At 41.4% G+C, this 16,734-nt stretch overlaps 2 protein-coding genes across 2 annotated transcripts in view; one reads left to right on the forward strand and one right to left on the reverse strand.

Annotated features, from left to right (window-relative positions):
• LOC114154699 (multiple epidermal growth factor-like domains protein 9) overlaps positions 1 to 9,123 on the reverse strand; it is a 38,604-nt gene extending 29,481 nt beyond the window's left edge. Inside the window, exons 1-2 of the mRNA XM_028034030.1 lie at positions 8,427 to 9,123; positions 3,299 to 3,503 (exon numbers count right to left, since the gene is read on the reverse strand). Of these exons, the coding sequence (XP_027889831.1) occupies positions 3,299 to 3,503; positions 8,427 to 8,973 (752 nt within the window). The 5' untranslated portion in view covers positions 8,974 to 9,123. The remainder of the gene's footprint in view (positions 1 to 3,298; positions 3,504 to 8,426) is intronic.
• Positions 9,124 to 11,662: 2,539 nt separating this feature from the next.
• Positions 11,663 to 16,569, forward strand: LOC114155078 (serine/threonine-protein phosphatase 6 catalytic subunit). The gene is made up of 7 exons (XM_028034752.1): positions 11,663 to 11,813; positions 12,699 to 12,794; positions 12,927 to 12,992; positions 13,070 to 13,211; positions 13,292 to 13,371; positions 13,492 to 13,701; positions 15,718 to 16,569. Exons 1-7 carry the CDS (start codon positions 11,739 to 11,741, stop codon positions 15,964 to 15,966), a joined length of 918 nt encoding a protein of 305 aa, XP_027890553.1. The 5' UTR covers positions 11,663 to 11,738; the 3' UTR covers positions 15,967 to 16,569.
• Positions 16,570 to 16,734: the final 165 nt, after the last annotated feature.

The following is a 16,734-nucleotide window of genomic DNA, read 5'->3' on the forward strand; positions in this document are numbered from 1 at the left end:
CCCCACCAATCTGATCTTTGCTGAGCGGCTTTGGGCTTTGTGTAACTTCACCAATTGTTGCCATGTTGATCCAAAGATTTAGGTGAGCTGTGCCAATCTGAGGTGCTATCATATATTTTTATTTTATAATAGCTGGTACATAGAAGGACATTCAGATTTTGATGTATTGAAGAACTTTTCATTCATATATTCCTTCCTCTTTGTGTGTAGCGCTGCTGATTCTGGAGTCGTTGCTAGCAGGTGTGTATATACATCACCACAAAAACACTGTATGTGAAAACTCCAGATATTTCACTCATAATAGATACGCAAGATTAAGGCGCAGACCGATCCCATCACAGTTCATTACTTAATGGGAAAGATTTGTAAAGAAGCAGGCTGGAGGGTGGGGGGTCTGGGGGGCAGCTGGCTAATCTGTGGAGTTTACAGTGGTAAGCTCTTGGATGGGGTAAAGCAGGCTAGCAGGGTTTATCTGAGTCCAGGCCCAGAACATCAGAGTGAGACCACAAGAACCTCCAGAACCACAAGAACCCTCTGATGTCTGAACCTAGCAAACCTATACAGCTTCACCCAGATGTCAAACATCTGCTGCGTTTCCAGACAGGATTCATTACACCTTTTAGAGTTATGTACGTATGGATGTGTATGCAGTGACGTGTTTCTATGAGAATGACAGCACACATCCTCCACACTACAGTGGACACTGACTCAGCCTGCTGGAGGGCAGCAGCAGCAGCAGCGTTTCTTTTCCTAGAAACAGGCAGGAGGCATAGAGATTATTTTAACTACTTTTCTAACCACTGCTCCCCCAACCCACTCCCTACACACACACACGCACACACACCCCCACACACACAGCTTTCAGTTCTTGTGACTTGTGGGAAAGCTGTATGTAAAATGTGCAGTCTGTGCACCGGCTCTGATTTCAGACAGTAAGCAGGGTGAGCCATTATTCCTCCTGAATGACAGGTTGGATCAATGCTCAGAACCAGGATCAGGCCGGGTTCTGATGTACACAGCATCTGGAGGAGAACTGAGCTGTGGAACACCGCGACCCGGCTCTCCATGCTGGAGGTCATCAGTCTGGTTCAGGACGTTGTGGTGTATTGTGGAGCAAGCGCTGCGTCAGAAGGTTGAAACGACCTCTCACTTGTCAGATCTCAAAGTGTGTTGTCAGAGTTTTTACAACATGTCTGCATATCAATAACTAATCAAACATAAACCATACGTGACTTACAATACATGACTTATCTAAACCCATTTAAAGTTCCACAACAGCTTCTTTCCTCAGGCTGTCAGAGCCCTGAACACACACACACACACACACACACACTTCCATAACATGCTTTCCCCTCAGCCCAGTACGTAAACTCATTATTACTGACTATGGACTTTAAGACTTTTGAAAATGTGGCCTTGAAGTCAAATAATCAAACAACAGAAGCATTAGAAATTGAAGAACTTCCAACAGCAATTATCACATGATGTCACTTCCTCCGTCTCATTCATGATGCGTTTCAAAGTTCTGTTTCCTGCTCAAACCATTTTCTGTGAAATATTGTTGTTGGAGCTTTTACTGTTAGTAGTAAAGTTTTTATTATTGCTACTGCTACTTGTTTTAACTGTCCTCTGAAGTCAGTACGCAATGCCATTTTGTTATGCAACATGCCTCGCAGGAAGTTGATGATCACTGCACTATTATGATGTGGTTGTGGTTGCGATACATGGATCCTGACGTTTTGATTTTATTAGATTAAGACTATATGATTTTTGCAATTACAGACACTTTAAAGTTCTTTGAGAATAACATTAATATAGTCATTAAATGTAATTATGTAATTATATGAGCATCTCAAACAAACAAACAAATACACACTCAGGTTGATACCAAAACATACCAAGAGGCCAAAAGGTTTGACATTATTCACATACCGACAAGTTTCATGCATTTAACTGTGTCATAGTAAAGGAATAGTTCATGTTTTTAAGCTTATTGAATATGACTGTATGTGGTTGCTCTGATGGATTTTCACTGTCCTTTATGGCCACACCTGATGAAGACCCTAAAGCTCAGTCAGTCATATGTACAATTACACACAAAAAAATTTCACCAAAAAAAAAAAAAATCTGAAATGAGCGTCAAGACCTGCTGGCTGAACAAAGCCTCTTAGGCTAACTCCTCCACCTGTTTGCTGGTGCAGAGCCTGCATACAACTGTTGCCCTCCTACTAAAAGCAGTTTTTCCAAATAACTGCAGTATTTAATTTGCACAATGAATTAACTCTGATTTCCAAATTTAATGCAGGCAGGTTGAGGACATCTGAAGTGCTGGATGTGGCCTGTGGGCTCTTCGATGCCCAGGTCTGAGATAGTTACGTTGGTAACATTATACGCAACGTTTCAACTTATATTATGTGCATCCACTATGGAGAGTTCACCAAGTGTTAGCTGGAAAGCTAATGTGTAGTTCCTCAAAATACAGGCCAAAAGAAAGTGATTTACTGCAGGTGTGACTATTTACTCCTTGTAGCCTCAAAAACAAAGAGATAAAGCCAGCTTAGTGATTTCTACTGGATGCTTAGATTCAAGGATAGCAGCTGCTAACCGTAAGAAATGATAACAAAGACTGCAACATAAAACTGACAACGATTTTCAGTCACAATAAAATAAAAATCAGGGTCAAGGTTGTTGCCTTTTTATTAGAACCTTTGTTAGAGTGCTCCTGGAACCCTCACCCCAGCCACCTGCAGAACATAAACCTTTGGGGTTGAATAGTAAACAGTCATATTAGCATTCAGTTGCCTATCAAATGGCTCTCTGGTGGTGGTGTGTGAGAGTGCATGTGTGTGGGTGCGTGTGCGGGGGTGCGTGTGTGTGTGTAATGTTTGGGGGGTAGGGGGGTTTATGGGTTGCGGTTTAATAAGCGCTGATGAGAACAAAACACCCTGGTGCACATGTTCATTTTCAGGTGCTGTGTTCAGGTCTGCTGTGGGCTCACAAGTTTACATACCCCAACCCAATGTCCTACATACAGGCTCTGGGATGGACAGCAACAGTTCACCGACAGGAAGAGTCAAAGTAGACACATTGAAAATGAATAAATGTTTAATTTAGTTTTTTTGTGTGCATGTCTCACTTTTTTTAAAAAAAAATGATACAGATATGGCTAATATTTTAGTTCAGTCTGTCATTAGATTGTGGTTAACTGTAGCACAAACACTGCTGAGGTCTTGGCAAAAACAAATGTTGCTAAAGTTAAAGTACGTCTTCGGGTTAAAGAAAAGAAAAGCATCCTGACCTGTCACAGTCCGGGCTTACGGCCCCGAAAGAGTCGCAGGAGCAGGGCAGACAGCCGCTGGTGCCGTTGGTGAAGTACTCCTCCTCACACTCCTCACACTGCAGGCCTGTGTAGCCCAGCAGGCAAGAACACTGACCCGTGCTCTGGTTGCATACGTCTGGATCCGAAATTCCTTCAGTGCCGCTGCTGCAGTTACACACCCCCTCTGGTTGGCGAGGAGGGTAGAGATCAGCAATGAAAGAAGAAGGACAAAGTATGTAAATATCCTATTTGATGTAAGACAACAGGCAGAAAGTGGTTTATTATAGAGTGCTGCACCATGAGCTGCAGGTATATGAACAGAAATAAGTTCAAACACCCAAACCTGGCCTACGGAGGCTGTTTTTAATACAACAGTGTCTACAGCACCAGTATGGAGAAGATCTGAAACAATGCAACCCAAACATTTTTTAAAGAAGTGAAACACCACACAGTATTCCAAAACAACAAGGCATTTTTGAAACAGTTTTTGTGTCACAGATTCACAGAAGAGTCATTCACTAAAGAATACAATGCAGCATTTAACATGGACTGCTTTACTTTATTCTGCTTACTACCATCAGCACATAAATAAGGTTTTTTTCATGAACATTAGTCTGATTATGGGACATTTGCATGTTTGGTTTTCCACTGGATCAGTCATAGTCTGTCCGGGTCGAACAACTGTCATATTCGACTTTGCAGAGTGAGCTATTTTGTTTTATTTTGCAATAATAAATCATGTGTATTTGCACTGTTCATCACAGCTCCATTATCTGTCTAATTTTATTCAATAAACATGTTCCCCCTGGCTCAGATTGTTAAGTATTATCACGTCTCTTGTGATATGCTGACATCATGGAATTTTAGATTTCAAGTCACTGTATAAGCACAGTCCCTTTTAGCTACTAAGCGTGTCCACAGTACAAGTGAATGGGTTGGTTAGAATGTTCATCTTAATGCAAACAGGGCAGAAGTCCCTACTTTGAACCGGATCAAATGCTCCTTATCAGGCCTTTGCAGAACATCGACACGGAAAAACACCCCATGAGTGGGGTGAGTTTACTATTTCATTCAGATCAGACTGAAAAAGGAAAGGAGTGGTCTAAAGCAGAATCTAATTATTTATGAGGTCAAAAGACACAAGCTGAAATGATTTTTCTTCAATATTTTGAACTGTTAAACCTTGCTATAATAACAGCAAGTCAGTGCCCCGCCCTCTTGGTATAATCTTTTTTGTGAGGCTGGTGTAAACAGTGAATAGGGAAGCAGTTAATCCAGCATGCTTCATAAACCTGTACAGTCCAATGTTGGTGTTAACTACCAGGCTTACATTCCTTTTGAGCAACGCTGCTTAATATTCCCACCTTTAGTGACAATGGAACATTGTTTTGGGGAATATCTGCAGGGAAATTGCACACAGCAATGGACTAAACATGAACATGACGGAAATGTTCTGGAGTTGTTGGCAGCCCCAGTGAGAGAGCAAAGTGCAGTATGACTGAGGAAGGAGCAACAACTCATTATTGTTCACAACCTCATGTGCAAAATGAAAAAGTCAAACTTGCTTTTGCACCTTTTCTGAAGTACAGAATAATCTCTAGTCCCATGTAGAGATACGTGTTAGACCAAACTGAGTTGATCGAACCTGAACATATGATGTCAGGCATGTGGATGATAACCCTTTAGAGTACAGAGAGGTAATCTATTATTTATCTGATGTTAAGTTAGGTGTGGCAACTGAAGGCGCCGCTGTTTGTCTTCATTCTGTGCTGAGCAGACAAAGAAGTCAGACAGTTCAGGTGGAAAAAAAACATCTGAATTTTTATTGGAATGTTGCTCAGGCATCCCATCCTGGATTACACTCTGGTTCCACTGCAGCTTGTGCGTTTATGTAACAAAGGCTGGTCTGTAGAGTACAGTCTAACGGTCTGTCGCCTGTGATCACCCCTGAAGAAGCGTGACATGCAAAGAATGTGTCTCATTCCGCACAGCCACTACAGTTCCTGCTCGACCTCCAGCTCCTCCAGGTAGATAACGGGAATCCAGAGGTGCTTCTCCAAAGTTACACAACAGGTTTGATGCAGATCAGACTGGATCTGCATCACGTACGTTGCAGTGACGCAGAGTTCACCTCCTTCCTGTCCTGTAAGCTGACTGTAACACAGCAATCCCCCCCCACAGATAACACTAACCACTCGCCACAAAACCTTCAGCTACTACAGCGAGCATTTTCCATATTTCATATAGAGGAAATCAAATTTAACAGTAAAGTGGGAATAATACATCTAATGGTACATAGAGCCTTGTCTCCACTGAGAGGTATGTCGTGAGTTGGTGTGGTTTAATAAGCTATTTTGTCTGTTTCCGTTCCAACCGACCCGTATGAACCTGGGCCCCCTTCAAGTGTAGGTCCATAGGATGATGGGACAGTACGGCTAGAGTGGAGCTTTTGTTGTCACACAACATAGTCCATTAACTGGGGGAACAGGAAAAATGTCACTGGTTGTGACAAGCACAAGATACACACTTGATCACAGTGTGAATGAGAATGACTGATTTCATTGTAAAGAGTTTTTGAGTATCCTACTAAATCGATATGCAAGTCTGATGTCATTTCTTTTTCATTTCATTACACTAGTGCAAAGTTTCCTCCAGAAAACCTGCTAAGCACTAGGGCAGTCCACCAGCAGCCCACCATGTTTTTCTATTAAAAAACTTATAATACCTACACTAGCAGGTATCAGAAGTTGTAAACAATAGCAAATGAGGCTAACAGGCAGGAGGAGGGCCAGCATAATTGATGCGCACCTCCTTGTGCCCAGTTCAATGTGTCAGCTATAAACCTAGCTTAATCCAAGGGGCAAGTAGAGACTGGTGTTCCACCAGGCTTATGATACACTGGGGGAAACCTGCTAGTATGTCACGTTACTCGTTGCATTACCATGTTAAGCATTTGTGTTGAACACCGTCTGCCCAGTGGTAGTCCAACTGACAGTGGAAACGCTCTCCTGAACGCGACCGACCACTAAGTATCGTGCTGAGCTGCACCGACCCGTTTTTGGTTAGTTTTTTTTATCTCGCTTTTTAATAACTATACTGTTGATTATGTTTATAATTTTGCATAGTAACAAATAAAGTTCTCAAAGAAAAAAATGGCTACCTGAGCTACAATACAAAAATAGGGGAGCAGTCATTAGGCATGAAATTTCATTTGGATAACAACACGCGGTTTTACTGACTATAGGTCAATCCATACCTGCTCTGAGAACCAGTGAGATATCTTAAGAAATTGTCCGTACAGTAAAGAGAGCTGATTTTATAACTGCAATGAAAATATAGCAGGATATCATCTAGTTATTATGGGTCAATCTTTCAGATCTGCTGACAGTCAACAGGCTCCACCTGGGCTCATGACCACAAACAATGGAAACTTGATGTAATATAAGAGCCTCAAAAAGATGTACACCTGAATTAAAATACGCAAAATTTGAGCTCGTTTACGAATATTTATTTCTAAGGTTCGTCAAAGTACTTATTGACTAGGGCTGCAACTAACAATTATTTTAGTAGTTGATTATTGAAATTGCCACATTCCACAGTGTTTTTGTTTAACCACTTAATACAATATTAGAAATAGATTTAAATATGCAAATAAACAAACAATCAATTCCTTTTTTAAATAAAAAAATCAATATTTTATTGCCTAAAAGGCAGTAATGCAGCATTGCTTTACTATGCCACTAAATATAAATATAAATATTTTTTGTAGACTTTTGGATTAATTACTTCTTTGAGTATGTTGTCTTTCAGCAAATGGCCTTTTTTGAGTCTGTATGCCCCAGTTAGCAATTAATTGATTACTAAATTAATTGAGGGTGGTTTCATATTCATCACTATTAACCCAATTAATTATTACAATTCCATTAATGACCAAGAGAAATAAACTGAAACTCAATGGACGCGTATCTGGGTTCAAACTACAGATTGTTGTTAGGGGTGATATGGAAGTAGACCGGGATAAAATGGCAACATGTGGGTACAAAATGGGGGTATGAATGGGCAAACTGACCCCGAGCATTGGCATTCACGAATTAGCTAAGGTCTCCATCTTTTTAGGCCAAACAGTCGATCAGAACAGAGAATGGTTCACAAAAGCACAGTGGAAGAAAACGAACTGCTATTAAAGCACTAACACCATTACAGAAACACGATATGGCTAAATGTGGCTAAAAGGCCTGTTGTTCGGGGCTGAGGTAACTACTTAGCAAGAAGAAATCTCAGGATTAAAATAATGAGATTTAGACCAGCAAAAACAACAAACAAAAAATAACCACTTCTGTATGCTTAAAAGCCTCTTGTAAATTGGAGAAATCTACCATATAGTAAAAAAAGAGAAAAGATAGGTGGGATTTTCTCTAAGAGTCATTCTGGTTCAAAGGCGTTCAGCATCTGTCTGCTGCTGACAGAACAACACATTCACATGGAGGGTGGGATGTGTGCGGGGTGTGAGAGGGGAGGGGCCCCACTGTCATTGCTCATTCATGGCTTCAGCCTGCCTGGCCATTTTGGTTGGATGGCCTTGTTCTGATGCTGAACATGCCATCAAAACAACAATCCAGACAGGGTGAAGCAGCTGATCGCTGCTGCCTTCCTGCTTTCTCTCCAGACGCATTTGGTTTCTGAAGGGACAGAGAGGTTTTACCGAGCAGCAACATCAGAACCGCCATCCACCCCCTCACGGCTCCCCCTCCTCCTGCAGCCCACTGGAGTGTGTGGATCATCTTCTAATAAAAAAGGCCTGCAAATTACATCAAAGGCCAAGCACGAGCACCTGCATTATGCACCCTGTGAATATGGAATATGTATCATTTAGCGGGCTTTTGTAATGTGAAAGGGTGCAGTGCAGAAACTGGTGGTCTGCCTATTGTTGCCATCTTTTTATGGTCGCTGTCTGCGTCAAAATGACAGACAGCGCGAGCCTCCAGCAGCCTGAGTCAGTGAACACACTGGCGCCGTGTTTGTTACTGTATGCAGCACAAACCCAACTGAATAATAAAAGAAAAACAACAACAAAAAGAAAAACAGCAACTCATCCCAGATCGCTCACCTTGACTGTTCTCTACTGAGGTAACAGACGCATCAGCGTTATCTGCAGCCCAGGCATCGTTGGTGGTGTGCTGGGAAACCATGGACACCATGGTCTGCAGCATCTTCTCCGGGCTAAAAAGTGATGTCTGAGCATCGGTGGAGCGTTTGCGCGACAAGGTCAGCCGGGAACTCGGCGCTGTTATTTGCTCCTTAATGGGGGAGATTATTCCAGCGTCTGGGGTGGCAGTGGTGCGACTGGTGGTGGTTGTCGGGTCCGTTGTTGGAGGCTGGAAGGTGGTCGCCTTTTCAGAGCCAGGGCTGCCGGGGCTTGTCGGGTGGGATGTGATTCCAGCCGGGGGAGCGGACAGGGTTCTGGTCCCGGGTGAAGCAGCGCGAGGCTCGCCGGTGCGAAAGGCGTCCCAGCCGCCTGAGCCGGGCTTCCTGCTGGAGATAGACGACGCATCGCTGGGACTGATGCGAGGGGCAGATTCCGAAAACCCAATATATCCGTAGAGAATGAGTAGCAGGGCTGGGGATATGTACATCATTGAGGACGTTAAGCTCATACTCGCTCTCAGCTCTCCATGTATAAGCCCCGGTAACGGTCTCCCTCAGACCCGGCCCTGAATAAACGCGTACTCCACCATTGATGTCCCCCGGCGGTGTAACGCTGCTGTTTGTTACCGACAATATTCAGCCTGACTGCAACCTAGCTGCTGACAGGAACTGACGGGCTCGACAGCCAATAGGAGCACTGGGGGACTGTCGCTTAGAGCTGTTTTAGTTGCTGATTGGACAATCCTTTAACATGGTTTTAACGTGTAGAGGATTATCAAACGACCCTACTACACTGTCCAACATCTTCATTTAAATATCCTCATTCATAAATTTATCAGTTTATTTTTCTGTATTTTATAATAATAGGCCCGATAGTTATTGTACTTTGTCTTATACCCGGAACAGATTATGAAGCGTTTTTACCCTGGAGGTTTATTTGTTTTGTCACAAGCTTGTTCGGGTTTTTACTTCCAACAGGCTATGACAGGGGAATGACATGTTCTGGCTTGTTTTATAAATACTTTTTCCAATAGTCATATTTGACAGTTAATTGATATCCTGTTTGTGGTCGTTTTGTATTTCATTTTTTAAAAATCAGTTGGATTATGAAATAACTAGAAACTTCCTGCTAACGGTTTGCTTAAATTAAATACTACAAAGGTGTCTGAGAGATGCTTTCCCCCCCAGACACCTTACACACACCCTCCTACAAAAGACAGTACAATTAATATAGCAATTAATTAAATATATAATTAATTTTCACTTTCTTAAACATATATGTATGTATATATATTTGTATGTACATATATATTAAAACGCACATTTGGTGCGTTTTAATGTTTAAGAAAGTGAAAATTAAGTCTTGTTTCTGATAGGAAATTTTACATACTGTTTATATGGCTTCTGTTTTTATAGTCGGATTATATTGCCTCCTGGTGGTCAAAACATGTAAACATCTGTTATTGCGTCATGATAATTACTATGGATGGATGGATGGATGGATCAAAATCTTCTATTGAAGAGGTAGGACCTAAATTATTGAAGGGTCGAAGCTGTGACACCCACCCACTAGTCAAACCTACAGGTAAGGATCTCATGATCTGGTGTGTCAAAGATAAATTGTAAGTAAAACACATTAATCATAGTCTATTATCAAAAAATAGCATAACAAAATGTCAACAAAGCAAACTGAGTGTTGGGATGAGTTTTAAACTCAGACTTGAGTTTAATGATTATCAAAGAAGAAAAACAGTAAGGAGTTGACCATTTTCCTGTAAGCTCTGACCCAATATATTGTCTAGTGGGATCAGAAAATCACTTCTTGAGATGAATGTGTAAAACAAATAACCATTCATAATTGTATCACTGATTACAGTTATTTTACATTGTATCTAAATCTATTGCTGGCATTGATCTCAGTGTCAGATGAAGTAGCTTTAGTTTTATTTTGCATTTGCACGATTACTGATAGATTCAGTTAATCATGAGTTCAACTACTCATTTATTTCTGTTACAGATTGTTTGGTGATGTTATTTTCTGGGTTCAGTATGTAATTTTCCTGCAGTTGTCATTGGATGTTTCCCAGGTGAAAAGGGATAAGATGGAGGCTAACATTATCAGCATATCAATATACAATCTCACACACTTGAATTCCTTCCCTTCTGATGCTTTGCCTGTTCCAAAAATCTATTTGACTATGTATTTAAGTCTTACTTTTGTTCTACAAAGACGTTTCTTGTCATATGCCCTGTTTTTATTTATTTATTCATATTTTTTCCATAAAAAGAACAGTACACATGAAATATACATTTGTGAAAACATAGCAAAAAAAAAAAAAACAACAACACACCTAGTAGACACAATCACAACGGCTTATACAAAAACATGCAGTGAGAAAATAAAGTAAGTAAGGTTTATTTATAAAGCGCTTTTCACAGACATAAAATCACAAAGTTCTGTACAATAGAAATCAGCCTTAAAACCACCCATCCATCCATCCATTTTCTGTTCACCCTTGTCCCTAATGGGGTCGGGAGGGTTGCTGGTGCCCATCTCCAGCTACGTTCCAGGCGAGAGGCGGGGTACACCCTGGACAGGTCGCCAGTCTGTCGCAGGGCCCTTAAAACCACACAAAACATAAATAAAAGCCTCGGAAAATAAATATGTTTTAGTTGCTTTTTAGAAACCTCAACAGTGTCAGTAAAACTGAGCTGAAAGGGTAAACTGTTCCACAACTTTGGGGCCACCGAATGAAAGGCCGGGTCCGCTTTAGTTTTTAACCGTGTACGTGGAACAACCAGAAGAAAATTAAAAGTTTTGACCGTTCTTCAATTAATGTTTTAATAAGTTTAAGAATGAGAGTTTTGGTCACATCTATGTGTAAAGAATACGAAGCTTTACATCATAAGACGTTAAGAATCCTATTTGATATACATTAATTGAGCTTAATATAAATGTGCTGATTTCCAAATAAATAATAATGATATAGTTTTGCACAAATGACATTTGTCTCCATCAAATATAAATTGATCATTTTTAAATCTCTTTGAGATAAAGTCTTCATTTGTCCTGTTTTAATCTACTTCTTTACGTTTAGAGGGAATTTGATATGTTAGGTGTTTCTACTTGAACTTTTTTCAGCTAGGTTCCAATTAGTACACGTTCAGTTTGATCGCGCAGACGGTAGGTGGCGGTAGAGCGCAACAGAAGAGGTGTGTGGAACTCCGCTGGAGCGTCGCAGGAAGCGCGCAAGAGTCAACTCTTCGCGGTACAATGGCGCCGCTAGATTTAGATAAATATGCGGAGATTGCCAAACAGTGTAAATACCTCCCAGAAAATGACCTCAAGGTAAATGTGACGTTTGTGAAACGTGTTTTATACAGACGTGTGTTTAAGAATGGCTAGCAGCGCTGTCTCTCTGTTGTAGTAAACAGGAACAGAGTAAGAGGGGGACGTTAGCTTGTTGTAGCTGATGATGCTAGGCTGCTGTTTTGGACAGGAAGTGAATAGTGTGCAGTCAACAGTTTATCTCACTGAGGAATGTTAAAAAACTGGAGCCAGATAGAGCTGGCTCGTTTGCTTCCTCTATCTCTTTTACGTTTCAATCTTTTCTATCTATCACGCTCGAGCGGTAATAATAATCTGATCCGTTAGCCCACCTGCCATGATCATATTTTTAGCACTACAGAACGTCACATACGATGGAAGCAACAACACTGATCAACAGTGAAGATGTTCATTCCTCTTGAAGTTTTCCACATTATTGCCATTAATTTTAATAAAATAGTTCAGGCTTATTGGAATAGAAGAACCCCATGGACAGAAGTGGTGTTTGTTGATGCAGAGCTCACCAAGTCAAAACCAAAATCTTGAAATCCACCCGATGATCAACCGGGAGCCAATAAAGTTGCTTTAGAAGTGGAATTACATGACAACATTTTGAAGATCCAGTTTGGAGTCTAACAGCAGCATTCATTTCATTCATTCAGTCACATGATTCAGGTGTGTTAAAACGGGGACAGAAGTCAAACATGAAGGATAACGTCCCCTGAGAGTCTGGACACCACTGCCCTTCAGGTGCTTAAGTTGCCTGATTTATTGTAGTTAAAAACAGTAAACCTTAGCATGGAATTGTGACAAGCAGTTCCTTTTCTCTCTAGAGTGTGTCCATCTGAAGGTGGACATGTTGATCAGCTGCAGACCCTTCCCTCTGACCGTGTTTCTTTTCCATAGAGGTTATGCGACTATGTGTGTGATCTTCTGCTGGAGGAGTCCAACGTTCAGCCCGTTTCCACACCAGTGACTGTATGTGGAGACATTCACGGACAGGTAAGATACTTTCTGTAAATTCATCAGGATGGGTTTTTGTTTTTGTTCTGCTTTGTAAAAAAACAAATTCTGGTTGTGTTTTGTGCAAATATAATATAAGGTCCAAACTAATTTCTCCTCTGCTTGTGTCAGTTTTATGACCTGTGTGAGCTGTTCCGAACTGGCGGCCAGGTTCCAGACACCAATTACATCTTCATGGTTTGTTGGTTTCTGTCTGACTGAACGTGAGAGTCGTGGTGTTTGGAGTTTGTGTGACCAGCCTCTGTTGTCTCCAGGGGGATTTTGTTGACCGAGGATATTATAGCTTGGAGACCTTCACCTACCTGTTGGTGCTGAAAGCCAAGTGGCCCGACCGCATCACACTTCTGCGTGGGAACCACGAGAGCAGGCAGATTACGCAAGTCTACGGCTTTTATGGTGAGGCTAGTTTAGCAGAAAATGCCAAGCGCCGGCTGCCCACACCCCTAAACTCTGTTGGAACATCTCATGTTTCACAGACGAGTGCCAAACCAAATACGGGAATGCAAACGCCTGGCGGTATTGCACTAAAGTATTCGACATGCTAACGGTTGCAGCTGTAAGTATGGAATATGTCATGTTTGTTTTCATGAAAAATGCATTTTGGATAAACCTAAACAGCTTCATCACATCCAGCTGAAAAGGAAGCGTGATTGTGTTTGCTGTCCTTGTCTGTCAGCTGATGGACGAGCAGATTCTGTGTGTCCACGGCGGCCTCTCTCCAGACATAAAGACCCTCGATCAAATTCGAACCATCGAGCGAAATCAGGAGATCCCTCATAAAGGAGCTTTTTGTGACCTGGTGTGGTCGGACCCTGAAGATGTAGACACCTGGGCCATCAGCCCCAGAGGAGCCGGCTGGCTCTTTGGAGCTAAAGTTACAAATGAGGTAGGTGGTGGAAAACATTACATGAACTGAATGGGTCAAATGCTTATCAATCTTTAATAAATCATATAGTTAGACAACAAAAACACAACAATAAGAACTGGAAGATAGAAGGCCTATTCAGTCCCATAGTGAGTTAATAAGGATACAACATAAGACTTGTCCTTATGCTCTTGTCTCAAATCTTAAGAAGATCTCATCAAATCTCTCCCTTTTAAGCTGCAATATGTGACTTTTACAAAGGAAAGATTTCTTACATACTTGTTAAAACTTTCACAATAATAATGTTTTCACCCATGTTTATTTTATCTGCAAGTATCACAGTAGAAATGGTTTATGGATGGAAACAACCAAATTGGAATAACTTCTTCAATTTTGCAAAAAAAGGTTTTGCGCTCACTATAAGTACATTTTCTTTTCTGAAATAGACTTAATGAATTAAATATGAGATAGAAACATTATTCCAGACATTTGTCAGAACATTTTCCAAATGTAGCCAACATGTTACTGTTATTACAGCCTTGTGTACATCTTTGTGTATCCTGGTTGACTTGCTCCAATCAGTAGATGGAAACACGGCTAATTTGCATTTTCTTTTTTGTGACATTTTAAACATCCATCCATCCATTTTCTGTTCACCCTTGTCCCTAATGGGGTCGGGAGGGTTGCTGGTGCCTATCTCCAGCTACGTTCCAGGCGGGAGGCGGGGTACACCCTGGACAGGTCGCCAGTCAGTCGCAGGGCAACACAAAGACATTCGGGACAAACAACCATACACACACACACTCACACCTAGGGAGAATTTAGATAGACCAATTAACCTAACAGTCATGTTTTTGGACTGTGGGAGGAAGCCGGAGTACCCGGAGAGAACCCACGCATGCACAGGGAGAACATGCAAACTCCATGCAGAAAGACCCCGGGCCGGGAATCGAACCCAGGACCTTCTTGCTGCAAGGCAACAGTGCTACCAACTGCGCCACTGAGCAGCCCACATTTTAAACATTTTCTCAAAATTTGCATGGCAGTTGGACAGAAGCGTATGTATGTGTTGACAGTATAACACTCCTCCTCCCAGTGTTCATGTTGCCATCTGCAGAAGTAGGCCGCTTCTGTTCAAAAACAACCAAGCAGAGCCAAGAGGAAGGTCTTAGCGCTGTCAATCAAGCTCGGGCATGTGTTGCTCAATGTGCTGATGGCGGAGAAACAACTTACCGTTACAAGAAAAGTGTTTATCCGCCGTCATTGGTGGCCATGTTAACTAGCCTGAGGATTAATGGCAAGCTCCATTGTGGTGAACCACTTTTAGTGTAGCAGAGAGAAAAGGGGAGGGTGTGAGCAGCGCATACATAGGGGGTGATTCACAGTGCTAAGACCCTCCTCCTGGCTCTGATTGGTTGTTTCTTACCAAGCTGTGTTTTTCTACAGGGCAGAGGAGCTCTATTTTTTTTTTTTTTTTTTTTTACAAATTATCTGTGCTATGTTATTGTCATGACATAGCAACATTTCAAAAAACATATATTTTTTAAAAGCTAAGATAAATATTGTTTATCCATTACCATTGAAGCTAAGGTAGTGGAATTTCTTAATTTAATGGATGGTAATAACCACAGTTCAGAAAACTGAAGAGTTAAAATAGGCTAAAATGTTCTGCAGCGGGGTTACTGAGAGCTGTCTATGCTGCTGTACAGTGAGTGAAAAAACTCACTTGAAAACACTACTTTTCTGGCTGCTAGAAAAGAAGCCAGCTGCAGTGTTGAAATAGAGAAGAAATATTGTGAAATAATAATTAATAAATGTTGCCTTTACCACATGAACTGTCTTTCTCTATGTTGTGCTGACAAGATGAAAGCCTTTCAACCCTTATGTGTGTGAATTGTAATCTGTCAAAATGACAGACAGCCTTTGGATTTTCCATCAGTTTTAAAATATATATATAGTCCAGGACAGAAACTATTCAGCTAACAATTCCTGCTTTTTTTTTTTTATCTCTCTCTCTGTCTCTCTCTCTTGCTGCAGTTTGTTCACATCAACAGCCTGAAGCTCATCTGCAGGGCACATCAACTCGTCCACGAAGGCTACAAGTTCATGTTTGACGAGAAGCTGGTCACTGTGTGGTCGGCTCCCAATTACTGCTACCGCTGCGGCAACATCGCATCCATCATGGTCTTCAAAGACGTTAACACAAGGGAGCCAAAGCTGTTCAGAGCAGTGCCTGACTCCGAAAGAGTCATCCCTCCCCGAACAACGACCCCTTACTTCCTGTAGACGCCCTTCAGATGAAGCAGCTTGTTCAGTAGGCAGAGGCGCAGCACTCGTGAACCCATGTAAACGTTGGTGTATTTAAGGGAGCACTTCTTGGTGCCAGCTGTCAGTTTTTATTCCCACTCTGTGATGCATTTGATGCCGTTATTCTGCAGCTTAAGTTACACCTAGAAACCACAGCAAAGGAGGGTCGCTGAGCATCACTGCTGTATTAGAGGAAGGACTCCAATCAACTGACAATGTAAAATCATATTTATAAAGCTTCATTCTTTTACATTAAAAAGAAGCAGATTGCACATGCAGCAATGTATAGATTGTTTTGATGTTATTTTGTTATGGTGATGTATTTAGCTGGATGTATAAAAGCACTGCACACAATTCAAAGCTCTGTATCCTGACACGTCTCACTTCCAGGTTGTCATCATATAATCCCATGAATAAACTGTATACCTGAGAGTTGATATGTAAAATAAAAAATGCTCATCTCCTTTACGTTTTGTTTAAGCTGTGGTAACAGTCTGCAATTTCAAAATGTAAAGTCAGTTCTTTGTGGATATTATTTCTGTCTATATTTAAATAAATCCTATTCAAAAGTATTATACCATACGATGTTGTTAAAGGGTTCTAAATAACAGATATTATCTCAAGCAGAATTCACTTTTCCATCATTTATTAGAAGTCAGCCAGATCCTGAACGAACAAAGAGGCTCCAGACTAAGTCCTCTGCCATGCTGTGATTAGCAGCTAGAATGTTAGCTTTAGAGATGCTGC

The sequence above is a fragment of the Xiphophorus couchianus genome, chromosome 12 (assembly GCF_001444195.1).
Source record: "Xiphophorus couchianus chromosome 12, X_couchianus-1.0, whole genome shotgun sequence".
NCBI classification, from domain to species: Eukaryota; Metazoa; Chordata; class Actinopteri; order Cyprinodontiformes; family Poeciliidae; genus Xiphophorus; species Xiphophorus couchianus.